At 44.1% G+C, this 27,596-nt stretch overlaps 1 protein-coding gene across 1 annotated transcript in view; it reads right to left on the reverse strand.

The window, feature by feature from the left end:
* Positions 1-27,596, reverse strand: part of rimbp2b (RIMS binding protein 2b) — a 45,689-nt gene that overhangs the window by 3,043 nt on the left and 15,050 nt on the right. Inside the window, exons 6-22 of the mRNA XM_061260252.1 lie at positions 27,193-27,272; positions 25,514-25,623; positions 24,705-24,857; positions 23,964-24,641; positions 19,267-19,418; positions 18,436-18,612; positions 17,881-18,180; positions 17,052-17,201; positions 16,023-16,175; positions 9,831-9,945; positions 9,087-9,221; positions 6,970-7,139; positions 6,265-6,433; positions 5,436-5,498; positions 4,907-5,010; positions 2,615-2,686; positions 1,938-2,072 (exon numbers count right to left, since the gene is read on the reverse strand). Coding sequence (XP_061116236.1) covers positions 1,938-2,072; positions 2,615-2,686; positions 4,907-5,010; positions 5,436-5,498; positions 6,265-6,433; positions 6,970-7,139; positions 9,087-9,221; positions 9,831-9,945; positions 16,023-16,175; positions 17,052-17,201; positions 17,881-18,180; positions 18,436-18,612; positions 19,267-19,418; positions 23,964-24,641; positions 24,705-24,857; positions 25,514-25,623; positions 27,193-27,272 — 2,916 coding nt within the window. The remainder of the gene's footprint in view (positions 1-1,937; positions 2,073-2,614; positions 2,687-4,906; positions 5,011-5,435; positions 5,499-6,264; positions 6,434-6,969; positions 7,140-9,086; positions 9,222-9,830; positions 9,946-16,022; positions 16,176-17,051; positions 17,202-17,880; positions 18,181-18,435; positions 18,613-19,266; positions 19,419-23,963; positions 24,642-24,704; positions 24,858-25,513; positions 25,624-27,192; positions 27,273-27,596) is intronic.

The raw sequence follows: 27,596 nt of genomic DNA on the forward strand, positions 1-27,596 counted from the left end.
TTAATCACTTTTCACCAAGGTAACTTCATCAAGGTTGTTGGAATCAATTCAACCTGCTTTAAAAAAGTTTTATTCACAAATCTGTCTGCAAGCATTTAACAAGTTAAATAAAATTAAATAAGAAAATAAAACAAAAAGGTTCTCCATTTCTCATGTTAATATAGTGATGAATTTTGAAAACCTAACTGATGCCATTTTCTATGAGAAAAGAAAATTGTTAGTAGCTCTTTTGCCATTTCGCATCATTCCTTAAGTGACAACGAAAAAGTGCACCCCACAAACGACTTAATCACGGTCTTTTAATAATACGTTGAGCAACCACTCTCTGAAGCCAAGCTGAGAAGACGATTTGATGGCCAAATGGTGACGAACACTATGCACTTATCTGTAAACTTCAAGAAGAGATCGGCTGGTCTGAAATTTTCCACATGATCACCATTTTGTTTTTGCTTTACTATATTAAGTGTGGCAGGGTGCACTACTTCAAGGAAAGGGAAGGTATCTTATTGGATGTTAGAGTGTAATAAACTGCAAACAATAAGGAGGCAATCTTGGCGTGCAACAATGGCCTTTTAGCTTACCATGAATTACAGCAGGGATACTTATCATGAAGGACGAACATTTTAATGTTACAACACCCAGAGAAACAACTGAAGATACCATACTTCTTGTCTAATGCACTGGCCAGGGTGTTCTCTCAGGTGAATACAATACTTCCAAACTGTGTTTAGCAATATTTGGGTCCATATGTGCAAAAAGATCCAATAAAAAGAAAGAAACACGGTGTCGTATTGGTTAAAAATGCAGTTTGTGTGTGGTAGAACACAGAATTTGTTTTGAGCAGAAAATACTTGAAAATGAAAATGTCTGTGAATGTTTAATAAATAAATAATAATAATAAAGGAAAAAAGGAAAGCAATAAAGTTTCTGTATACGTGTGCATTGCATACCGGGAGCTAAGCGTACCCGTGTCATCTGCATTAGACCAGGAGAGCGTATTCTTGGTATCCTCAGTTGCTCACTTACGTGACGGAAACAGTGCCTTTAAGGTGTGAAATGAACACTCTTCTTCTGTTTTGCCAAGCGGGTGAGAAAAGAAATAAAAAAATGCAGTGATGGCATTTCAATAATCCGCACTATGAATATGAATAAATAATAAGGATTATAATAAAATAAACAAAGAAATACAAATCTCAGATGAAACCTGTTGATAAGCAAACATATTAATTTGCAATTTGTTTACATACATTTATTATTACAGTATTGTTTTTACTGTTAATATTACTGTTGTAACTATTTTCAATCGCTTTATTTGCCATTTTTGTATTGCTCAAATATATTTTAGAATGTACCCAATAATACAAAACAATGTTTTCTGGAACAAATACAAAAATTGTGATAGTTAACGTAATATTTTGTGTTGTAAAAAATAAAGTTTCAAACCTATAAAGGAAACATGCTTTCTACAGAGACTACATAGTATATTAACCTCCATCCAGTCCATCTATATTATTTGTTCTATCAGTGATTATTTTATATCAAATGCAGGTTATATTCATAAAGCACTTAGAATGCTAAATGTACATGCTTTCCTGTGAAAATACAATAAAATGCTTTACTTTGACTTAAGTGTCTTTTTTTTCAGAAATATTATTTTACAGAAGGCTTTATGAATATTTCCATTTAAAATATTATTACAATGCACACTTCCCCTTTGAAGCATTTAACAGTATATACATATATGTACTTCTGTCAAGTACAATGTTCACTTCACGTTTCTACTTTCAACACTGGTTTGAACCAATTTCCAAATTCCCCATTGCAAATCTTGCTGTCGTTCACACACAAATGCACACATTCAAGTGAAAAGTAACGAGGTAAACAAATTAAAACAACAAATGGATGACAAAGGGCTAGTACTGTGAAAGAGGATGTACCCTTTTGGTCTTTGTCCTAGCGGGAGCGTCCTGGGGATATCGAGATGGACTGTCTGTGAGAAAGACCTCTACGTCGTCAGGCACTTCTTCCAGAAAGTTTGAAGGAACGAGACCTTTGTGTCCATTGAGTTCACCCTGTAGAGGATAAGTAAGAAGAAAAGGTCCAGCAGTTGAACCCAAACCTAATCTAAGTCTACAGCAGTCTTTTTGTTACACATTGATCGATTTTGTTTGGTTTCTGCATTTTCGTCTTGCTTTCTCTGCATTATTCCTATTCTTCCAGAAGATACTCCCAAATATAAAGCAGCTCGGCTGAACATTTGTGCTTCATTTTGACTAACAACCTTTGAGAAAATCACCAAGCTGAACTCACTAAACTTTGCTTGTGAAGAAAAAAAATAATGTCATAAATTAATTTGTAAGCAAAGGCTACAAACAAATGTTCATAGAATCCAGGGAATTGTAATCCCACTTACGGATAGTGCTGCCTGAACTTCAGTAAAACATCTGGCTGTATGAATGTACAATTAAATGAGTCCAATTACTGTACCATTTTCTCCTGGAGAATTCAGACAAGTTGTTACAAAAGACAAGTGATTTAATAAATTGAACACAGAGTTACTGTACGTGTGAGACCCTAGAAATCATCTTATTGGGTGGAGCAGTCAAATACTTACATAATAAAACCCATCTTCATCAATTTCCCCAAAAACTGTGATGATGTCACCTGCACAGAACGTCAGCTCAGCCTATAATAGAAACGAAGGAGGCCTTAGATGTGTACAGAAACCCAATAAGAAGACCAAAACAAAACAAGCTGAATCTGTTCATGATGCCATCGTTTTATTCCAGAAACACCAACACATTGGTGATGAATAAAAAGTTACCACCCACTCATTTGTGTGATATATGAGTATAAAATATGTCTTCCCACTACCAACCAAGCAAGATGCATTTTATACTTCAATGGCCAGTCCGGCTAGGCAGACTGGGACTGCTGCTGCACAACAAATGTGGGATCTTAGAAGACAGCATCATAACACGGACAATAAATGCAACACAGCACTCCCTCACGCACCATTTAGAGATTAACACTCGACAGACAGATCAATCACAGACTGAGGGGCAGGCTTGAAACAACACAGGAGGGAAATCACTCCTTTTCATCAATGGCCTCTCTACTCTACTCACCTCTAGATCCAGCCTCCCAAACTCTGTCTGTGGCAGCACCAATGTAGAGGTAAAAGTAATTAAAAGCCCAGGAGTAAGGGGAAATGGGGAAAATGGCAAACTTTATATATGCTCCCGCAAACACGCAGAAAAAAACACACGGCCATGCACACACGCACGCACACCCACACACCCACACACACACACACACACACACACACACACACAAAATGTGATTCCATCTCATGGACCTATGACCATCACAGATGATGGCCATTTCAGGCTTCCGACAGAATAAAAAAGGCCACAGAATTTATTTTTATCTTACAAGTAACCAGAGGACATCGCTGGGCATGCAATAGGTGCCAAACCTGTTACAAATTATAGTTCAATAGAGGTATCAAGAACTTGTAGAGAGGGTCACCCAGTCAAATTAAACTCCAAAAGACAAAAGTTGTAGAACTATGGAAACCCACAAATAAACAATCACAATATCATAGTTCAGTTACTGCATGCTTGAATTGTACCAGTAAAATTGCCACACCCTCCACTCTTTTGAACAGTTCTGTGGAAATTTCATGAATACAATTCACCAAATAAATCACTGGGGACATTTACGTCATGAAACACAACACTACGGACATAACACACAGCAGGTTCAGGGATCGGTCACTACACCCACAGACATGGGGAAAGAAGGACGTGTGAATCTATCTCACTTAAATGTGAAAAGCATCACAATCGACCGGCATGTCCCACCACTGGTACGGCTGCAGGCCAGTATAGCTCCAGAGCACCCCTAAAACACCTAAACATATAGGGTTTTTCATCGAGCCCAAGTGCTTTTGATAGCCAACTGCCTTTGCATTATATATAAAAAAAATAATGAATGGAAAGTCTAAATTAAAATATTCTATCACAGAATTATGGATGTGTTGCTGTCTGAAAATAACAGATATTCTGCCGCCATGTTCTGCAGTCAAACCATCCTACACATTCTACCAATATTGTTACTATGCATGTCGTACACAGCCATGTGCTTAAAAGCACATTGAATGCGAGTCTGCACCATATAAAATCTATAAAACAATCTAGCACAGCATTGAAGTATAAATGCAATAAGACATTGGGCATTACCATTCCCTCGGGACCACTTCACTTTTACTGCAGGTCCTCTGAGCACAGTAATGTCCTATTGCTCAAAGCAGTGAGAGAGAATGAGGGAAACGTAGCACAGTTTGGGGAACTCATTTCCCTGCTAACAGATAATAGATTTCCCTTCTGCCTTAAATCCATTTACTTATCTCGCCATTTATTGGCATTTCAAACGGTTTAAAGATTAAGCACATCATAAACACAGTAACAAATTCTGCTTTCGACAATTACAATTTTAATTTAATACAAGTAATTACTGGTGATTTTCCATAAAATCTAACCAGATTTCTTAGCATAGGGACTGTGAACAAAGGCTTGAGTGATTCTCACAGATTAGATCTGAAAAAGCTTCACAGCCACAAGCTTGCTATTTATACACGAAGCAAAGTGTAACATTGGCAGATTTTCAGCAAGGTGGAAGTCAGTTGAGGAAACTAAGATAAATCCCTGAATCAAAAATTCCCATAATATTCTATAGGGAATTTACAACAAATCCTGAACTGACCAAATTGAAGTAGGACTGACCCCAGCCATGATATAAAGCAACCTGGCTGTATATCATGGTGTGTGTGTGGTTGTCTCCGGGGAAAGGCAGGAAAAGCATGCGTGTGTTCAGAATGGGGGTCACTCAGGTGCTGGAGTACCTCCACATCCACATTGGGGGAGCTCTCTCGGGGGTCGTAGTCGTACAGGGCCACCATCCTCCGGGTGGACACTGGGTGCTGCCTCCCGCTCCTTCTGTTTCGCTCTGCTTGGAGTAGGGACAGACAAGACAGCGTGGGACCTGGTCAGCCTAACGTATGCCTGCAGCTCCCTCTCCAACACACAAATATGCTCATCTCCTTTCCAACGTTCTCCCTGATGTGGTTAAGAGTGCTCCATGGTCATTACAAACATATGACGTGACAGCTGTAATTGTACTGTTTTTCTTCAGACCATTGCAAATACAGTGAGAGTTAACTCCCACAAACCCCACCGGTCACCGCGTGAGTGATATTAAAGTGCAAAGACAAGCATGCCAGCTATTAGTATCAACTTTTTAGACTAAGTCGATGGCAAAATCATTTGAGGTTTCGATGAAAAACGAACAAAGAGGAAGACGGATGGAGGGGGGATGAAAAACAAACAAAGAGTTGAGGTGAAGGAAAGTTAGTTTGGAAAAGAAGCACAGACCTCGCTTGGATTTTCGGGACCTGCGGTTTACTGAACGCCCGTCTTTGAAACGATCGCAGTTCACTTCACAGGAAAGGAAAGCCAAACAGAACAGAACAAGAGAAAAGAGTGAAGAAGCCCGAGTGCGACTAGCTTGTCTGCAGCAGAGCCTCCAGTCCACTCACAACCTGAGAGATCTGACTGGAAATGAAGAGAAGTTTATATAAACATACTATCCAATCACCTTTCCTCTAAAAGATGTGGGTCTGGAGATTTACAAAACTGCACCTGCCTGTGTCAAATGTGTCCAGTTATTTTACAAAGTGTATAGTGACTAATATAAAATATTTTAGAAACCATGTCTACTGCTGCAATACATCTTGAACCGCCCCCCCCCACCCCCCCCCCCCAGTGCCAGCTAGATTCCAGTTTGCCTGCTAAGAAAACTGATAGTACCTGGTTTGACAAAGACTACCTTTAATGTGAAACTGGGACATGACAAAAAAGAGGAAATACTGTAGTGGTCTGTCTGTCAAAAGACCTTCATTGTGGGCCGCAGTGAGTGGGGAGTGCATGTTCAACCTGTGTAAGAGCAGTTAGGATGGCAGCAGCATGCTGCAGCTGGACAAGCAGAGAGCTGTGGCAGTGGGTTTGAGCAGGTGCAGGGACTGGAGAGCAAGGCCAGGGGGCAGTAAGGAGCTGATGCGGAATGATCTGCACCAACGTCAGAGAAGGTGAGAGAGCAAGAAAGAAATAAAGAGAAAGGGAGAGGGAGGGTGATAGAAAGAGTGGGAGAGAGAGCAAAAGAGAGAGAGAGAGGAGAGAGAGAGCCAGGGGCATGTCTTGTTACCTATCTTCTCTACAGGGGTGTTCAGTGGGAGGAAGCCCTGCTTGATGAGCTGATCCATCATCTCTTCGTCCTCCGTCTGGATCTCTGACACCATGTTGCAGGGGATGAGGCCTTCCCTACCAAAGATCTCGCCCCGGTAGAACCCGTCCGTGTCCTTGTCCCCGTAGATCTGTGGGACACAGTGCATCATCTCAGGGAACAGGTACCACAGCAACAGCAGGACCCGAGACACGCTGCACACAGCCGCGTCAAGCCCGATTTCACTCTGCAGGGCTCTACAGCACTCACATTTTAGGAGCATTTGCTTCTGAAAATGTATGTGTGCTAACTGGAAAAACTAATTTAGGAACATACAGTATCTACTAATTGGGATGCATTAATCCTTTCAGTCTAAAGGCCAATATGAAGTGGCCCCACCCAACTCCCAGGGGTTTTTGGCTTTGGTTGAGGAAATGGAGAAAGTTGAGAGAAAGTTGGGTTTTAATAGGGGCTCAGAACAATAGTATATCAGTGTAGTTGAAAAGATGTAAGGTCGAGAAAGCCATATGGCACTCCTGGAATTTTACGGTAGTTACGCTTGAGTGCCACATGAAATGGTTAATGGGCATATCGTGCTCCTTTGAAAGGATGTTCATAAAGAGCCCTGCCCCGGCTGTGTCTTATGTATGCACGAGAGAAAAGTGACCTGTGCTCACGGTGCTGTACCTTTATGATCTGCCCCTCTTTGAAGGGGAGCTCCTCATCTGCTGCGTCCGGGTTGGGGGACATGGAGAGGGGGTCGTAGTCGAACAGGGCCACAAATATCCGGGAGAGGTCCTCGGGCTCTGACTCCTCGTAGTACTCCGGGGAGTGGCGCTCCCGCCCACCGTAGCCGTCTGTAACACAGGAAGAGAGACGCCCGCTTGTGTCTTCAGGTCCTCGTGCCCACAGCGCCAGGCACACTCAAGCTACAGAGGGCAGTCTGGGAGGAAGATGTCACTTAGCAGCTAACAGGGGAGCTTGCCATGGGGCAGACGTGTGCAAAGAAGAGAGCCTTCGGTTGTGAGGCAGTCTAAACTGATTGTCTAGCTTATTTCCAATGATTACTTTGATTTAGCAGAATTTATTTTTCAATGTGGCAACTTTATGTGCCGGACATCATATCAAAATTCAACAGCGGCGGATTTCAGTAGAATATTGACTTAAACTCCTCACTTTGTGATCAAAGAAGACATGTATTTTATCATGAATAAATTGGACTGAAAATAAGATGAGTTCTTTTTTGCACACCTCTGCAAACAAACTGGTGTGACAGATGAAGAAATCGCAGAGTGATACTGAAGCTGGATTTCTCACATAGCTTGCTTGCAATCACATTTTGACAGCATCATGGCAAATTACAGCAAAAGGTCATTTCAAGCAATGATATGGGATGCAGGAGATTTCCAAAGGCCATGCATATGAAAAAGATAGGGGAAACATACATTGCTGTTTCACAAAACGGTTTTACAGTTTCATAGGCGTACATGCACGGCTTTCAGTTTCAATCCAAATGTTCTTGGAAGATGTTTCTATACGCATGGAGGTATCTATGGTTAGAGTCAAAAGACTAATTTCATGCTGTTATTAAAGGCATTTATCATGTTTAGTTGGAAGAGCGGTACTGTGCAAGTTTTAGGTACAATTAAAACTCAAAACAACATACACCAGTGACTACGTGTAAAATTACAAACGTCAGAAGCAAAGCACCGAACAGACAGACAGATCTGTTATGAGTGATCCATGCATTTCATTTGTCACCATGCAGGAAAGTGCCTTCAAACATATTGTGCCTGTGTTAAGTAGGTATTATGTTATTCATTTTTATATGGCATCCCCAACATTATATTTTATGCACTTCTATATATTTAATTATTAACAATCATAATAATTATTCAATATTTCCCTATCTAACATGACTTGCAATGCTAATGCTTAATCTGAATCACCAATCAATACACCTAGTTTTAACTAAATTAAATAGGTAAAGCACAAGAACAGTGAAAGAAACTGTAGAAATGAGTACATAGGCAAAAAACAGAAGCATCAAACATTTAAATTATCAGTTAATTAGCTTCCCTTAAGATGTCTTTAACCAAGTGTGACCAATAGAGTCTAATATTTTATGTATTCCTTATGTATGCAGTTGAGATATTTAATGAAGTAATTTAGGCTAACTCTTGTCACACCTGCAATTTGTTTAATGCCCAGGTCATAACCACAGGCTCAGTTTATAAATTGGTATGGTTATGTATACAACTGAGCTCAACTTCTGTGAATATGGAATACAACTTTAGTGACACTAACTGCTAAGTGCAATACAAAGTTTTTTGGTCTGGGTAAAATAATTGTTTGTCTTATTTCAATGAGTTGGTAGACACCCTTATGGGGAGGTTAGGAGTGTACTCATCTCAAAGGAGCACCCTCATTGTAAGGAACCAATGCAAAATAAACAAGCTAAGAGGACAAGGGCTGAGAGGGTTTGGAGGGGTCAGACAGAGAGGGGCATTCACAGGGGAGTTCAGGAAATTTAGGACGGGATAGGAGCATACAGGGAACACTCATTCTGGAGCTACAGTTAGCGGCCATCTTGTCTTCCCCACCCTTCACCACACACTTCAGCAAACTGTCACTCTCATCTCAAATGCTATACAAATTATTGGGAGCCTTTGCCGTGGTACCAGCATTTACTGCCAAAAAATAGACAAAACAACTCGTGCTTTAGTGAGAGCAAGGAAGGAAACATGTTTTCTTAAATGCCTATTTTTCTCTTCTGCTTTCCAGAAAGGAGCCGCACCACATACCATATCGACGATCTGAGGCCATACTTCGCTGTACGGGCCATATCCTGCGCCGAGCTACACTGCCATAGTAAACATCCTCCTTGACAGGTGAGAGGTTCCCCTCACTCCCCTCACTGTTACTCTCCATGGTGATCTCTACAGAAGATACCAATCAGAGCATTACATTCACAGACCCCGCCCACTCCACCTCGCAGACCGGGCCTGTCCTACTGCGCTCTGGGGCCCGTCCGGACTTCCTGAGACGGGACGGGTGGGGCGGGCTGGGGCGAGGAGCTGGACTGAGCAGTGAGGGGACCGCTGTAAAGCAGCAATGCTTGCACTCTCCGTGGTGACATGGGGAAGGATAACAGCAAGAGGAAGCCTCCGTTTCTGCATTTTCAGGAAATGCTCATTTGAATCTCTGCAAAAGCTGTGTACAGCTGAATAAACAGTGTATTCACCATAGTTTTAATGATTAGCAGAACCTTTTTCTGGCGTGTTTTTGTTGTCACTGTCACCTTAGCAGTCTAGAGGCAACGATTCGAGCGTTATCCTTCCCTGTACATTTTGTTTTTGAGAACGAACACTGTAGAGTAATGGGCATGATTCTGAATAGGAGTGGGCGGTAAACACTGTCAAAGCCTATGGAGCTATAAGGTCATGTTTCTATGGAGAGATGTCCAGCTCACATGGGCACACATGTGATACAAAAAAAACTAAAAACAAATAACACCAGTGTGTCCTTCTCGCGGTGACCGCACTAACCAATGGAAGGAACCATCATGGGCCGTCGCTGAGGGGGCCCCCCGCCGTGCGTCATTCTCCGTCCTGAGTGATCCAGTCTGTCCGAGCGTCCCATGGAGGGGGAGTTCCCTAAAATCTTGAGAGGAGAGACACAGGTGCACGTTACAGCCCACTGACTGCTCATCACAGTGGAAGCCACCCACCAAAGCAAAAAGGAAAAAAAAAACCATAACAAACAAAGGAAAACAAAAAAATCACGTAATTTCAATTTAATTGTAAGGAGGCAAAACAATAAAATCAACCAATGAGAACAAACTAATAACCATCAAATAAGAACCAACGAAAGCGAAGGCCCAATGGTGACATGGATCAGGTTTGGGCTGAATCGGATGCTTAGCTAAAGACCATTGCTATTGTTTTTTGTTCTGCACATGTCTGTTGGATCGATGGAAAAAGAGAGTGAAAGAAAAAGAGGATGATGGAAACATGCTTTGTCCAGAGGTAACCGATTGGTCACAACCATAATGGCTTCGGCCTGGAGTCCCTATCCCAGACTCAAATACCGATGTAGAGGATGGAGGGAGAGGATGGAGAGCACCGGCAGAGGGCACGCTGAAGTTTGAGGAAAAGGATGATCAGGGAGAGGACAGAATACAATCTAACATACGGGGCAGAGCACCGTATGGAAGGGGCACAATGTTTAACCACCACCAAGCAGAGGCCTAATCCAGCATTTCACAATCCCAGTAACAGCAAGCCAAGCGCAACCATGAGAGACTACTGGAAAGAATCGGTGGTCTTTCTGTAGTGATTCAGGTACTTGCTTCACATGCAAGGAAGGCCAGGCATTCTAACAAATGTCCAGGGACCAGGGGTTCATGGGTAGGCAGTCAAATTGCCATCAGATGTCAAATCCATGGCATACCGGGTTGGCAATATAAAATTATGAATAAACAATGAAAATAAAGCATTTTCAAGTCAACTCATTTACAATGTTCAAACCAAAGTTGAAGAATATTTTCCTTGCTATTTTCATATTCTGGAAAAATAACAGCAAAAATATCCAAGAGGCTTGATCCTTGTACTAAGAAAGGAGCCACTCTTGGGAAAATGGAGAGGTTATGAAAGAGAAGAGAAGCTGTAGGCCTGGGAAAGAAGGGAGGGAAGGACAGTCCACAGAGCTCCAAGATGTCTGCAGTGACCAGAGCCAGCAGGGCAGGAAAGGGGCGAGCAGAGAGGGTAGGGGCGGGGGGGTACGGACACCACACGCCCCCCCATGCACCACAGGGAGAAACTATTATGGTTGAACCATATCCTTGTAGTTGCATTGCAATTATTTTTGGGGTGTTCTTCCAACAGAAACAAGAAACAAATACTTTCCGAAATGGCCTTTAGGTAATCAAAAATACTTGGGGGAAATAAAAATCACTGCACATTCTAGGAACAGAAAAACGACAAAAATAAATAGTCAATATTTGCCACAATGACGCGATGCACAGCAGAAAGGTCAAATCATTGCACGAAAAGAACAAACAATGAAAAAGAGAAACCCATAAGAGAAACACCAAGAAAGAGGGGAGAAAAAAAGGAATGATTTTACTGATTGCAGATGCGTATGTAAAGCAGATGAGTGCCTAGGTCACACACACCAGCGGCTCCTCCATCCCCCTGTTGAGCTGTGCCACTGAGTGTGCCCTATAGTCTCTGTGATAGGCCCTTCCGACCTCATGGAGCCGGCCCTCGCTCAGGGCCCCCTCGCCCCGGAGCCGCCTGTGCCCCGGGTCCCTGCCGGGCCGGCAGCGCAGCTCCTGGCTCCGCAGGTCCACCACGTGGACCGTCTTGTTGCCCAGCATGGGGACGTCGCAGAAGTCTTCCTCCACGCTGCACTGGCGGGTGAGCGTGCGCTTGCGGCCCCCGGCCAGGGCGCGGCGCTCCACGGGGCCCTCGCAGTGGATGGTCCGGACGGGGCCCCTCAGGGGACTGCCGTGCGGGTGGCCCCGGCGGCCCAGCGAGCCCTCCTCCTCGCTGCCGCAGTCCAGGCCGCTGTCGGGGCTCTTGGTGGTCTGCCGGCTGGGCCAGCCCGGGACCCGCTCTTCCAGGACGGGCCGGCTGTCGGGGAAGCGGGGAGAGGAGCGCTGTCTCTGCAGCCTCCGGCAGCACTTGCTGGGGGAGGGGGGGCCGTGCTGGGGGGTCTCCTGGTAGTAGGCCCGGGGGGTCCTGCAGCGGGGGTGCGGGGTGCCGGGGCAGGCATCCTCGAACCGCAGCCGCTGCCCCAGCGCCTCCCCGCCATCCAGCTCCTCCTCTGCCACCTCGGGGATGCTGTGCAGCCGCTTGCTGCGAAGGGACTTCTGCCGCACCACCTCACGCTGCAGGTCCCAGCTGCCCCGCTCCTCCACAAAATCCGCACGCCTATAGTATGCCTTTTAGCCATTCCCGGGTTTGGTCGGTTGTGGCGGTTTTGGTTAGTTTTTTGGGTTTTTTTAAAAACACGATTGGTTTAAGTTTTGTTTTTTTGAAGATGTTAGAACAGGCAGGACACAACACAGTGTGTGAATAAAAAATAAAATGGGAAAAAAAGACAAAATAAAGACAGAATTAGTTATTCGAGGCAATGGTGAAACGTAATGCATGCAGTCTCATTCCATGAGGGAAATGGCATGCTTCGAACGGGAATCTGTGGGAGGAGAGAAACAGAAATGGTAATAACACCGAGGATGGCACTGAAGAGGATTTACCAGCTCAGGGGGACATTTGAAATCAGCCAGCGAGATCTCAAAATAAAATAAAACTAAAGATCTGCTCAAATAAATCCTCAGGGACAAATGGAGGGATGCCAAGACAGTGGTGAGAGGTGCACAGAAATGATAAAGTAAACAAACACACAAACAAACAAACAAACAAACAAAGTGACTAAAAAACATACAGTAACAAGCACATTCAGGATTGAAAGAATGGAGATTTACCCAGCCAAGTGGGATAAGGGTAGCAGACACTCAGAAAAAAACTACTATTTAGATTGCTATCATAGTTTCCTGTTCTAACAGTTTCAAAGCTAAATTTTTCCAGAACGCAGTTTGAAAACTAAAGAGATCATCTTGACAGGCAGTTTTTTTGGTGTATATGTGTTTGTTTTTGTCTCGCTGTATCCAAAGTCCTGCAGTTCAATACTCCTTTCGAGAGCCATTAGTGTTGAGTACTCCGGCCATGCAAAGCCCTTCTGGCCAGAGTGGCATAATCTCATGAACCAATTGGCATGCGTGATCCATTCAGGGGCTTCTCTGTCCATAGCTGCTCTATGGAAATAATCACCCATTGCAGTCCACACCATACAATGACACCCCCAAGGTCTCCACTTAAAGACAAGCTGAAATCTAAATTCCACTTTTTCCTTAATTTAGGCAATTCTTCATAACCATGTCTTAAAGTATGTCTTCCAAAATAATTATTAAATTGTAATATGTGTGTACTCTCACACAAGTTTTTTTTCCATCCACTTCCTGGAAAACAAGATTTTCTGAGATTTGATGTCATTGTGTACCAGCCTGCCCTCCAATCAATATCCTGTCACACAGCAGCGCGTATCCTTCTCCCCAGAGCCATAGGCTACGGCTCTGCTTCCCTCTTCTTATTTAACATCAGTCCAAAAATTCCCACTGAAAGAGCCGTTTCACTGGCCTATATTTCATACCGTGAACCTAGTGCTGCCCTAACTTCTGTTTCAGCGTGTCTTTAAAGAGATGTGCAGTCCTACAAAAAATTTAAAAAATAAACTAACCGAGAGCTATTTGTTTGGGGATCTCGCAATCACCACATTTGAAGCATTCACCTCCAACACCATATGAATAGATATGAACAGATTACTGCCCCTGTGCTTTTGCAAGAATTGTGACAAGATGGAATTGTGAACTTTGATATTATGGTGAAAAAGGATACAGCAAGAATTACTGATTAAACACTCTGGGTGCATAAAGGGTTTCAAGTATTTAAAAAAAAAAGTTATATAAAAAATATATTTTATTCAGGACCTAGTGAACTTGTTTTGAGACATATATCTTCTATTTACAACAATGGTCTTTGTCTGAGAAAAGGCCAAAGTGGTTAATGTCATATATTCAACCCAAAACCTTGAAATATCGGGTTAAGATGTACAGTACTGTGCAAAAGTCTTAAATATTTATACAAAGATTCTTTCAAAAATAGTGAAATTAACAGTTTTGAATATACAAAACAAATTACGATAAAAAGCAGAGAACAATTACAATCTACATCAAATCAATATTTGTTGTTCATCTGTAGACTTTGGCTGTCTCACTTTATTTTGGCTATTCAAGTAATCCCAGAAAGCCTTGAGCAAGTTCATAACTGGAAAATGGTCCATTACTTTTAATACAGTATGTTACCTTTATAATGAAATGAAAAAATTTAACTGTAACATTATATTTTGGGGAAAATCTTTCATGCTTACATACTGCAGATTTATTTTATTTTTTATTTTTTTTAATTAAAAATATAAGGTGCCTTTTGCACAATGCTGTACTGTATATGGAAGTGTGCCTAGAGGAATTATTCCAAAAATCAACTGACTTTTCTTTTTTTTTTTGCCAATAGTTCAGCCAATTGATACAGAGGTATTCATAGAAGGTCTACTATTTATATTTGTAATCAGCTACTTTTGAACACCACCCCCCTCCCATTTTGCTAAATTTCTTAGTTCAAGAGCAAGTATTTCCCCACAACATTGGAGCTCATATGAGCTCTGTCAACTTTGCCATTTTTTAAAAGATTATTATCCTACAAATGTGTGCCATTATCATACTCAGTGAAGACTGAAGACAAGGCTACATACAGTACAATACAAAATAATCATCTACATCTTAAAAAGAACTGAACACAAACGAGGAATTACATGAGACAAACGCAAACAAAAAATGAATAATCGTTTCATTTAAGCAGACTTACTTAAATGAGATTCCCGAGTTTAGTCATGAGCATTCTATTTGATGACATATCTCAGTTCCCACTTTGAAGTTAAGCACAGGACAACATACTTGTAAATATGCACAATGGAGTGAATAGTCCTCATATTATCATATGTACTGCACCAGTTGACACCAATACATACTCTACTTTTTACCAGGTCCATGTAATACTCCATAAGAGACACTCCATAAGAGATCACACTGCTACATTATTCACCTGCATATCAGTTACAATGACACGATACGTGAGTAGGTCCCGGTGCCTGTGTGTATGCTGCATGTATGTATGTGAGCCACCAGGATGCGTGATGCTGTGAGTGATGACAGCTTTGTCGGGACATAGCAGGAGCGCACGGAGGCGGTGCTACAGTCAGCCGCCCACTGAGGAGGTGTGAGAGGCATGAAACCCAGAGGAATCGAGACGGAACCCCAAACACCCCCCACGCCTGTACCTTGAGTGTGTTGTGGGAGTTACAGCCCCACTAAGCCTGTACCTTCAGTGTGTTGTGGGAGTTACAGCCCCACTAAGCCTGTACCTTCAGTGTGTTGTAGGAGTTACAGCCCCACTAAGCCTGTACCTTCAGTGTGTTGTGGGAGTTACAGCCCCACTAAGCCTGTACCTTGAGTGTGTTGTTGGAGTTACAGCCCCACTAAACCTGTACCTTGAGTGTGTTGTTGGAGTTACAGCCCCACTAAGCCTGTACCTTGAGTGTGTTGTGGGAGTTACAGCCCCACTAAACCTGTACCTTGAGCGTGTTGTGGGAGTTACAGCCCCACTAAACCTGTACCTTGAGCGTGTTGTGGGAGTTACAGCCCCACTAAGCCTGTACCTTGAGTGTGTTGTGGGAGTTACAGCCCCACTAAGCCTGTACCTTGAGTGTGTTGTTGGATTTACAGCCCCACTAAACCTGTACCTTGAGCGTATTGTGGGAGTAACACCCTCTAGGCCTGTACCTTGAGTGTGTTGTGGGAGTAACACCCTCTAGGCCTGTACCTTGAGTGTGTTGTGGGAGTAACACCCTCTAGGCCTGTACCTTGAGTGTGTTGTGGGAGTAACACCCTCTAGGCCTGTACCTTGAGTGTGTTGTGGGAGTAACACCCTCTAGGCCTGTACCTTGAGAGTGTTGTGGAAGTAACACCCTCTAGGCCTGTACCTTGAGTGTGTTGTGGGAGTAACACCCTCTAGGCCTGTACCTTGAGTGTGTTGTGGGAGTAACACCCTCTAGGCCTGTACCTTGAGTGTGTTGTGGGAGTTGATGCTGCGCCTCCGGCCCTCCTCCAGCTGCATCTCGGAGTACAGGTCCTCCTCGTCCTCCTCCATGATGTCTGACAGGTCGGAGCCCCGGCTGCTCTCAGTCTGGTACTCCTCGCTGTGGCTGTAGTGGGGCTGGGGGAGACGCGGGGGAAAACATGACCACTGCTTAAAGTCTGAAATTTGCCGAAAACAAACCATGATGGAGCATGTCTTTGTTAGTTTTCATCACTACATTTTACATATGAAATGTTAATCTCCAAAATGATTTAAACAATGATTATAGGATATTTTTCATCAGTTGACTGTTCTTCTTTATAAATACGCTGCTGAATGTTTTTACTAAAGTAACAGACTGCAATACACCTATACAGCACTAGAGGGAGGACCCGTTCTTTTTTGTTCATTGAAAATGCATGGTTTTTGAATTTGAGTTGCCACTGTCATTAAATAATAATCTGTTCATCAGATCCCCCAGTGAAAATAACAGTTATTATTACACACATAAAACACTCCATCTGTGTTGACCTCTACTTGTCTGTTGGTGCTCATCATTGCATTACACAGAGAAAATATTTATTTGCACAGAGCAAATAAAGTCGACTTGCTCACAGCCTCTCAAAATCGTTCAGGATTTCGAGTAAGTGTCCTCTCCAAATAGCAAAATATACAAGGCCCAGTGACTAATATGCAAATGAGAATGTTATAATTGGGATTCCCTGCTTTTTCTCTTACACCTTTCCACAGGCAGGGGGCAGCAATGATAAAGAAATCTAATTTGATATGCAGTAAAGATCATAAACGTGTAGCTAAAACTGGACACAATGTTTGTGCAATGCTGACACACATCTATAAAAACAATGCAACTTAAAAATGAAGGTATAATTCATTATCATGCTACGGGGAATGATGCGATCATTGGCAGTCCATGTTGTCTGCATATGAGGCATGGCCATAGTCCCACCTGGATCCCTACAGATACATTTGATCCTGAACACGCTGTGGGCCCACCTGTCTGCCCAGCTCTGAGCCCCTCAGGAACTCATCCACAGAGGCTCCTCTCCGCCGGGTGTGGGGAGACTCGTACCCCTCCTCCTCCTCGTCCGAGTTCAGGGGGTGAATGGCATTGCTCCTCTCACTGAAGATGTTCCGCTTCTCCACCTGCAAATGAAAGCTTACTTCACCAGGGAGACCCATCCAAAACCCTACCACAAGGCTACGTTGCCAGTAATTACAATAAAGGCATACCATGCATAAATTCACACACAATTTCACACTTTATCAAACAGGTTGATAAAGGCTGTGTATGAATTCAAAGTGATCCAATGATATCAGCGCAATTCATGTTAACTTGAAATTCCTGTCGTGTTGTATTGGGAAGTCGAGTTGCTACATGCACCAGACTTAATGAGCTGGGTTCGTAAACCGGGACTGAAAGTACCCTGCTGGGGTACTTTGAATAAAATAAGTAACCTGACTTGCTTCAGTACCATGCAGCTATATAAACCATAGGGCTGTAAACTGAAAACACTGTACAGCATCTATTAAACATGGGGATTAAAATTAAACTATACATTGCGATGTTAATGAAAGAGTACCATGAGTCCATGTCACACCACCAGAGATGGAAGGAACGTACCCAGTCATTTGCAACATTAGGCTAAAGAATAAATATCAGATGTTCTTGGCCTTGGTTGATAGTATTGGGCTTGGGACTGAAAGGGTGAAAGGACATCCCGTTGTGTCTGTCAGTCTCACAGCTGTGGCCGGTTCGCCATGTCGCCGTGCAGCTCGTGTCAGCCCAAACCCCGGGTGTGTTGAGGTGTCACGGCGGTCTCACCCGGTTGCTCTCGGCCGCCACCCGCTGCGCCGCCTCCCGGGCGATGGCTTTGGCCACGGTGTTGGGGATGGGGGCTCCCTGAGGCTGTGGCAGGATCCTCTGCGGAGACGGGGAGCGGCGGCCCTGCAAGTGGGGGGGCTCCAGAGTGTGCCCGTGCGACGGGGGGAGGGGCGAGGGGGAGCGAGCCGGCTCCCAGGGCGGGTTGAGCCGCAGGCCGTGGTGGGCCACGCCCGGCTCCTGCTCTTTGGTTTCTGGCTCTCTGGCACTTGCTAATGGTTTGGGTTTGGGCATGGGGTGGGGTTGTAGGTGCAGCTGAGCGTGGGGTTGGGAGTGGGCTAGCGGCTGAGGCTGGGGTTGGGGCATAGGTTGGGGCTGGGGGTGCAGCGGAGGATGGGGTTGGGGGTGTGGCATATGGTGGATCTGAGGTTGGGGGTGGGACGGGGGATAGGTCTGTGGGTAGGGCGGAGGGTGGGTCTGGAGGTGTGGTTGATGAGGCTGGGGGTGGGGCAGAGAGTGACACTGCCCGTGGGGCAGGAGGTGGGGGTGTGGAGGCAGGTGTGGCGCAGGATGCAGAGGTACCAGGAGGTTGTGCGGAATGGAGGCGATTGTGGAGTCCTGGGACTCTCCTTGTGCTGATAATGTTCTGACGATGACCTCCCGAGCCTCCAGACCCAGCAGTCTCTTCAGCTCCACAATGACGTAGTCGGCTGTCGGGTACATGACCTCTGCAATCTATAAAAAGGCAGCAGTGAGAACCAACAGCATCGACTAGAGCGGACATCCATTTCACCACTGGCTTTCAAGCAGGGAAGAGATTGGCCCAAACTCTGTGTTTTTACAGTTACATGGTCCTAATCACAGGCATGCAGAACTAAAGAGAGAAGAGCACTGTGGAATGCAATATAAAGTACCCTGATCAATGAAAGTACTTCACACCACTATGGGCATAATGGGTTCATTTTGTGAAACTGATGGTTAGTCCTGTCGATAAGGATCAAGCCAACATGACAAACCATGCATGTGATAATATCTGACAGACAGCAGTGGGTATTACATTGAACAGATCATCATTCAATAATGTGAGATTTGCATAATTTCCCAAGGGCAATATATGGATCAACCTCATTTTGTTCAGGGAAAACAGGCAGTGTGCAGGGAGTCCCTGTGCTCTTAGTGTGAAGCCCCTACATTACATAACTCCAAAACTATTATATAACTCCTTTTCCCCTCCAAAAACAAAACACATTCATTATTGGTGTTGCACATCCATCCGATTCCAGCAGAGGACGTGAGAGTATCATGTGCGTTAGTAATGCCACAGTCAATCAGGAACCGCATTACTCAAAGCACAGGAGTTCTCCTGCGGTGGTGTGTGTATCAGCTCACCCGCTGCCCTTTCGTGCACACCGCGTAGCCAATCACATTGGCCCCATTGGAGGTTCCCGTGGGAGTGAGGACTGGGGGCTTCCAGCGCACTTGGAGGACCCCCGGGGACTGCCCGCACTGGACCTGCACATCCTGGGGTGGATAGGGAGGTCCTGGGACAAGACAGCAAACAGGACAGCAAACATCAGGAGCGTTGGCCAGGAGTCAGGGCACAAACACATGGGACTAAACCCTCCCACTGTAGTCTTCTCACATTCATAGGAGACCATCCTGGTGCCTAGAAAAGCCATTCTGTCATGGTAACTGCAAGGTCTCTACTCCTTACTGAGGTAGTGCGAAACACCATATGACCATGGAATTAAGGACTGGAACTAATGTGAGCGGGTTCATTATAAATCCACACTTTTAATTCAGGATAATATTTTTACTTTGGTAGTGGCCACTGAGAGAGAGTACAGGTGAGTGGACCACTGAATGCCTCTTTAAGCCACTGCCACAGGTTAGGCAGCAGAGCCAAACATCACCCTTTCACATTTCCCTGCTCATTACAGTCCTGTGGCTAGCCAGATCAAACTGAATTACTATTAGCTTGGCAGACAATCTTATCCAGGTCAACTTACTGAGCTTACACACTGTATAATGCACTGGATCCATTGGACCATTGTATCCTATTTGTTTTTCCTGGATTTGGATGTGAGCATGTGTGTGTGTGTGTGTGTGTGTGTGTGTGTGTGTTTATGTAACCTAATGAAAACCCAATAAGAAAGCACTGCTTTCCAATCCGCAGGACGCCGTTTAATCGTGAGCTGACCGCAGCATGGGAACTGATGGTGAAAAATGCAGCAGCTGCTTGCTCTAAACGTTCTCTCTCTCACTTTCCCCCACTCTCTCTCGCTCTCTGCTCAGACTGCTAAGATAGGCTTCCCTTCCCATACCACCTCTGGACCTGAGGGACTAGAAGAGCGTTGATGTTGGTCACTGTCCACAGTCCACACTGCTGCCCTGAGGCAGTTCTGAATACTGTACATCTGGGCCCTGGCCCCTTTACATTCAGTATACAAGCAGTAATCTGACAGCGGACATCTGTGTATTTTCAATATGCCCCACCGTTCTCTCTGCAGTCTTAGCCGCTGAAGGAGACCCATCTGCGCAGCAGCACTGGCGATCAGCCTTCATCCGCGCAGCTATGCGTGCACCTCGCCTCGCCGGTGATAAACAAGCGAGGAGACACATCCAGCTGCCAGCTCAGCACAATTTGAGGGAAACCTGAGTGGGCGCTGTCAGAATACGTTTGTCAATACATCTTTTTTTAATGGAGAAATACGAGGAGCAGAAAGGGTGAAACGGCCTCTGTACGAGACAAACTCAGCAGTAGCGAACGTTTTAAACATTTAGATTTCCCGGCCCATCTGTGAATTATTCCTTGCTTATTTATTTTGTCTTGCCATTCTTTGGCTGTCACAAAGAATATTTACATGTGAGACAGTTCAGATGAATATGCCTTCATGAGGAAACTGATCTGTCAGGATCTGCACGTTTGAAAAGCATAGGAAGAGCAAGACACCATGTAAAGCACTGGCAAATTGCTTAACCATGCTGTATTTTAAAATGTTTTCTCTTTGAAAATCCTTTCCCAATTCCCTGTCCAAATGCAAATTTCATTTGGTTACAGTACATGTTTACAGAATAGCTTTGCATCCTAATCCGCCTGTTTATGTGGATTAAGTGATTAACGTATGGATCCTATATGATTTTAGAGAGCCAGTCAAGGGAAGAACTGGTTCTCTGTTTATCTCATAATCGTAACCAGGTTTTGTTGTTCGATTTGCTCTGCAACATACACACGTGCACAAGGTTGCATGACATTTTTGAGATAGCTGCAACTGTACCTCTCTGTTACATTTCGGCAGGGATTATCAGGTTAAATGGCTAAGAAAACCTTATCACAAAACGCTACACGTTCTGTGATTATATCACCAGAACATCAGAAATGATTAGCTAGTGAATTAATGTAACAGGGCATACTTAAAAACATTGGAATAGTACACATTTGTATTTATTTGTATGTAAATCACAATCATTACTGCAGCATATTCTACACTGGGTACTCTTTTTCCAAACAAATAAACCTAGTGAAACCACCCAAGACAAGTAACATTTTTTCATATAATATCTTTTCTATCAAATAAACAATCCAGACATTCAGATTCAGCTCAGCTTCTGTATTTCCATACTGCAGTTTCCACCAGACTGAGACACCCAGGGGTAAATTACATGAAACAAAAATAACACAAAATTCAGTTCTGCTGAAAACAATTTTAATAAATTCTAATATTTTTCTGTCAATTTTCAGACCAGAACTGGCTTGCATTATATTCATTACATTTTCCAGTCATGGAAAGACATCCTTCTGTTTCTGATCAAAGACCATGTCATCATGATGTCCTGAATGCTGATAGACAACAGTACGCTGCCTGTGTCGATTTCAAATGTGGAAATGACTTGCTAGGGGGTGCAGGAAAATATCCATAACTACTTTAAATGTATAATTCACTGCTCACTGCTGATATAGTGCAAACTCTGGTACAGTGTAATCTGCAAAATAATCAATTTCCGCGAAAAGAAAATAGTTAATAGGAGATTAATAAAATGATCCCTTTTTTTGGTAGTCGACTATATTTAACACTTTGGTGAATAAGTTACAGAATTAGGCTTGCTACAAATTTACTGTGAGACATTAATGTAATTACTAGTATTATATTACCCGTAAACTACATATAATTACATAGAGTTATAGGTGCTCTCAGCACTTCCCTTGTCAATAATTTCATGAGCAACCCAAACAGCCATCATCACATCTTTGCTTCTTTCTACCACTGAGTTGAGTCATATATACAGACAAAAGAAGGGTGGCAACCTTACAGGTGTGTTAATCCTTAGCTGTTTCCACCAAATACGGATAGTTAACTTCACACAAAATTTTCAAAATCATGTTTTTATTTTGTATTTACTGCAGACACTTAAATACCGTGATTCCTGTGCTAGCCCTTAGCTATACACCAAAATTATAACTGTTGTACTGCATAGTTACTGTTGGGTCAATATGTAAGAAAATTAGCTGCCAATTAATGGACCATTCTGTCATTACGCTGCTGGTGAGTTATGGAGTTCAGTAAATTCAATAAATTGGTTTCCCCGGTAAATTCAAGAGAGGGATGAATGAATGTAAATATTCTGTGAATTGGCAATGTGGTTTTTTTTGACAGGACAGGTTCTCCCACGCGCAATGACTGAAGAATCTCCCGCTTTGCCAAACAGAAATAGTCTCATGGGAGAGAGGCCTCCGTGAGTGAGACAAATTATTTGCACAGGCTAAGCATCTTGAGCTTCCCTCTCCCTCACTGATCCCGCTTCCATCCTTATAAAATCCATATCTCCTACCACAGGAAACGCTCGGTGCAGATTTATTTGGAGCAGTTTCAGTTTTTTTTCTTCAAAGCCAGAACAGAGTAGTCCTTGGGGTCTGTGGCACACATTTGAAAGTGCGGGGGAAAAAAAGGAAACCGAAGCTAAATTGTTAGCATGCATATGGAGCCCATTAATATTACAGGCACAGAGCCTGTCAGAACCCCCAGAAAGTAATTTACTTACTTTGCTTAAATTGCCTGGTGCCATTCAGCCAGAAACCTCTTTTGCTTGATGAATATCTTAATAAGGAGTATGCTCGGCTGTGTACGCTTGGAATAGCATCAACCACAGGAAGCCTAAGCAACAACGACTGCCACCTAGCATCTGAAGAGTCTATTTTGCAAATGTGTTAATGTGGTGCTGAATTAAGTCGAATAATCAGGAGAGTCAAAAATAACATTTCCTTGTGATTCAGTGAAGGACCCTTGAAATTGTACAGAGAAAGCACCATCTGCAGATCTATAGGCACCTGCCGTTCCTGCAGATCTTCTGTGAGCGGAAAACATCCATGTGAAATGCTATTATGTCCCAGCTGCAGCAGAAACAACCCAGAGACTTTGATTTAGCTGTTTCACCGATTTTCACAGCCCACAGAGGGGGTCTCTGAATTAATTTTCCATCTCTGATCTGTGCAATGCTCCTGGGGATAAAAAGCTAATATACTGTAAAGCTGGCTAATCTAATTTGCATTTAATGGCAGCAGACTTTGAGAAGACAAATGTAGAGGCATTATTTATGAACCAGTTTACATTCTTGCCATTTCAGGCCACTGAGGTGTAAATCAGGGTCAAGCAATGAGATATCAGCTTTTATGCAATCGGACTCTTACAGTCTCTAGGAAGCAGAGAGAGAAATTTACTGTGTGTGCATTGTGTCAAGCATGTTGTAAATCTACAAATATTAGATAGCCATGTTAACCAGCTAGAATTCGGATTACAATTCAGTATATGGAATATACAAAAATTTGCTTTCACAGAACATGCTGATGTCAACAGTACTGCCTGCGTAAAACTCAAAACCTGCTTTCTTCTCAGTCAACCCATAGCTTCAACTGTTGTCCAATACAAATGATCAACATCTCAAAATGATGAAAGAAAGACAGTAATTGTGTAATTGTGTGTTATTTAAAACTATATTGTTTTGCTGTATGCAAAGCTAATGTACCATATGCCAATTCATGCCAAAAGGCCTTTTAATTGAAGCTGAAAAGACCAGGAAGAGAAGCAGACCTGCAGGCTGGGTGCAGAACTCCACAGAGATCTCCCTCTTCTCCCTCTGCTCCAGGGGCAGCTGCCAAGGCATCTGGTGGGGCTGGGCCACGGCCTTCACCTTGTAAACGGTCATGGGCTTCAGGTTGAAGAACTGGTACTTGTATCCGCCGGCCTTGACCACGTCGTACTCGGCGTCGTTGAGGAAGATGGTGTGGCTGTAGTTGCTGTTGCTGGGCATCCAGGAGAGCTCGGCGGAGATCTGCGTGATGTTGTCCACACGCAGGTAGTAGGGCGCGACCACCACGTCTTTGCCCACCAGCAGAGTGCAGCGCAGCTCGTCCGATAGGCCGCGCTCGGTGATGCTCTGCACCGACACGCGGTAAGTGCCCGTGGCCAGGTTGAACTTTTCGATGAGCGCCTTGGTCCTGCCCCCAAAGGGCACGGTCATACGCACCTCCTTGTCCACCAGGACGTGGTATCCGCTGATGGAGCCCCACCCGGGGGGCACCACGGGCGGCTCCCAGCCCACGATGACGCTTTTGGCCAGCTGCTTGATTAGGTTGATCCTCCGGGGGTAAGGCACAATGTCTTCGCCGATCTCGTCGATGCTGACATCCAGCGTCCCTGTCCCGTTGTTGCAGGAGCTGAAGAGGTCCATCCCCAGGCTGCCCAGGCTCCCCAGGCTCCCCAGGCTCCCTAGGCTGCCCAGGCTGTCCAGCTTGCTGTCGGACAGGAGGCTGCCCACGCCCATGCCCGCACTCACGCCCACTCCCTGCAGGCCCAAGCCGCTGTGGTTGAGGTAGGCCGACTCCTTAGCGCTCTCCCCAGGCTGGGCAGGGGGCAGCTCCTCATCCTGGACAAAGTCCATAAAGTTGGAGGGGACCAGGCCTCTCTGCCCATCCAACAGCTCTCCTGAGATACAGACACAATTAGGGTGTGCCCCAATACTCTTTTTCTCCAGTCTTCTCCATCTCTTATCTGGAAGTATGGATGGATGCATTTTTCGAGTACTGGAACACACCCAATTAGAGTCCCAATACTTGAAAAAAATGTATCCTCCTTTCCTCCACTCATGTCCTTCTCCTATCTGCTAGTACAGGGAGAGAAGACCAGTGGAGGAAAGGAGGCTGAATTTTTCTAGTGTTGGGATGCAGCTTCCATTTTTTTACTCATGCAAGGCGTAAATACAAAATGATACATTACCTGACAGAAAAATGAATAAAAATACACATTTTGGTAAGCAGTCTAGTAAAAACTATGTCTTTGCAGATCACAAATGGTGATGGATTCCAATGTTTCACCCCACCTGTGTGTCATGACATTGGTTCTTTCTGGATTATCATGATGCTTATCAAAAGACCTGTCCGCACCTAGCTGCTACCAAGCTATTAGTCTCCATTGGGGGAAAAAACTGTACAACAATATCCCCAAGTTACTCAAAGTTCTGTCACGCATACTGCTCTAGGCATTTAATGCAGGGGATTAGACATTTTAGCAAAAGGAAAAATCCTAGCTAATAATGTTACGATTAACACTGATTAGAGCACATCTGATGGGATATAGCAGACCTTCATAGAAGCCATCTTCATCCATGGTCCCGTAGACGTAGAGGTATTTCCCTGCCACAAGGGGGAGTTCTGCCTCAGGGTTCTCATTGGGTCCATCGTAAGGGTTATAGCTGATGAAGGAGTAAGATTACATAGATTTTATTTCAAACCAGCAAAAGAGTCAAATTAATATTTTAAGCCAACACGGTAACCAAAAAATACATATTAGATTATTTTTGTATGATTCGTATTCACATGGAATACAAGTACGTTTCTCACTCATACTTTTATATCTACGTATACATCCATTAAGGAAATAAGGAAGTCTTAACAGAACATGTGGAAGCTAAATAAAGCACAATGCTTTTCTACAATCTAAAGCATTCTAAATATACAATTTACATAATTTAGTCATGTAAATAGTACCTTATAAACATAGACATCACTAGAGCTAGACATAGGCAAAGCTAAAGCCATATAAGGTGCATGCCTCAAGACCTATGAGAAAAATCTTAGGTGTTTTTAATAGAAACACGGAGGTGTAATCTGAAAAGGCAACTTTTTTTAGATATTTTCACAAAACAGCCAGTGAGCCAAGAGACAAGAGAAGTGAAGCGTCAAAGGGCCAAAAGGAGTGGCAGCCTGGAACTCAATGCTGGGACAGCAAATTGGTGAGATGATGCTGAATGGAGTGGTCTGGTTGCAGTCTGTGGCATATTCAAAGTCTGAAGATGGAAACCATCTAAAACACTTAGTTCAGCACTGCAGATGAATTAACTGAGACAGACCATAGCAGATTACTAAAGAAAGAAAAAAATCTGTCTTTTTTATTAAAAGGGAGTGATGGAGGGGCAGAAGCAGCAGGGTGTTACCCTAAGCCTGATCCCTGCACCAGGCATGCCCCCATCTCCAGTCTATCAGACTACACAGAGGAGGGGTATTTGTGTACACTGAAGAGGAGCTAGAAAACCATTATTAAAAATACATGTGAGACAGAGAGAGAGAAAAACAGTGAGAGGGAGAGGGAGAGAGAGGGATGCAGTGGCAGAGTGGGTGGACAGTGTGGGTGGACAGTATCGTGTTTCATGAATAAAAATTACACTCGCCTTGTGTTCCAGGGGATTGCAATTATTTTGCTGACAATTTATTTTCTTTGGTGGGAGCCAGGCAGTGCATCATTATACAGAGATGAAATAAAAACAGGGTGGGAGAGAACCTCGCGTGAAACAGCAGCGCATCAGAGTGAAGCACTGCAGTGGAGCGCGCCATTAACCCTTCCTCTCCCCTGACAGACAACACCTGCCGCTATCGCAGGCCTTTTCACCATCAGCTGACGCCCACAAAGCCCCCCCTCACAGCCGACGTGTCGAGCGATCTATTGATGCGCTTTAACTCGCACTGAAAACACAACGTAGCATCCCTAAAACAATATAAGGACACGCTGCACATAACAGGTATTTGGCCAGGCATATCCCGTTCGCACATACATGAGAGAGCTGCGTTTTGGGGAGTGAAGAAGCAGGACGGTTGATTAAGTGTAGAGGCGCACAGAGGAGGTTCGGGGGAGTGCTGCACTGCAGTAATGGGAACGAGGTGCGAGGCAGGAGCCGAGCAGAGCACAGACTGTGGTCTCCAGGCTGCTGCTACGGCGCAGGCGCGAAGTCTCTAAACAGCTGACAAAATGGCAGCAGCACACTCACCTGTAGCGAGCGATGCAGAGGCGGACCTTCCCTGTGTACCTGGCCTTGGACCTGGTCGTGGAACCCAGTTCATTGTCCATCTGAATGTAGGAAACAGGACCGGCACTGAAGAGACGTCTAAATAAAGCAGGCACTGAACTTACAATGAAAGGTTCGCAACAAGGAGGAATCAGAAGTGACCAAAAAGCTCAAGCATTAGTTTGTATTAAAACCCCAAGTGACATTTAGCAAAAGAATAGTATGTGGGCGTTTTGGAGACTTTTTCTGGATAATAAAAGGCAGTGGAAAATGCCACAGGAGTAGCAGGAAGCCTGGGCACCTGTCTGCTGTCTCCTATCCAAAGGCTGTACTCATTATATCGGGCCATTCTCCGATTCTGACAAATAAGAATAGCCTCTGACCTC

The sequence above is a fragment of the Conger conger genome, chromosome 11 (genome assembly GCF_963514075.1).
Source record: "Conger conger chromosome 11, fConCon1.1, whole genome shotgun sequence".
In the NCBI taxonomy this organism is placed as follows: domain Eukaryota; kingdom Metazoa; phylum Chordata; class Actinopteri; order Anguilliformes; family Congridae; genus Conger; species Conger conger.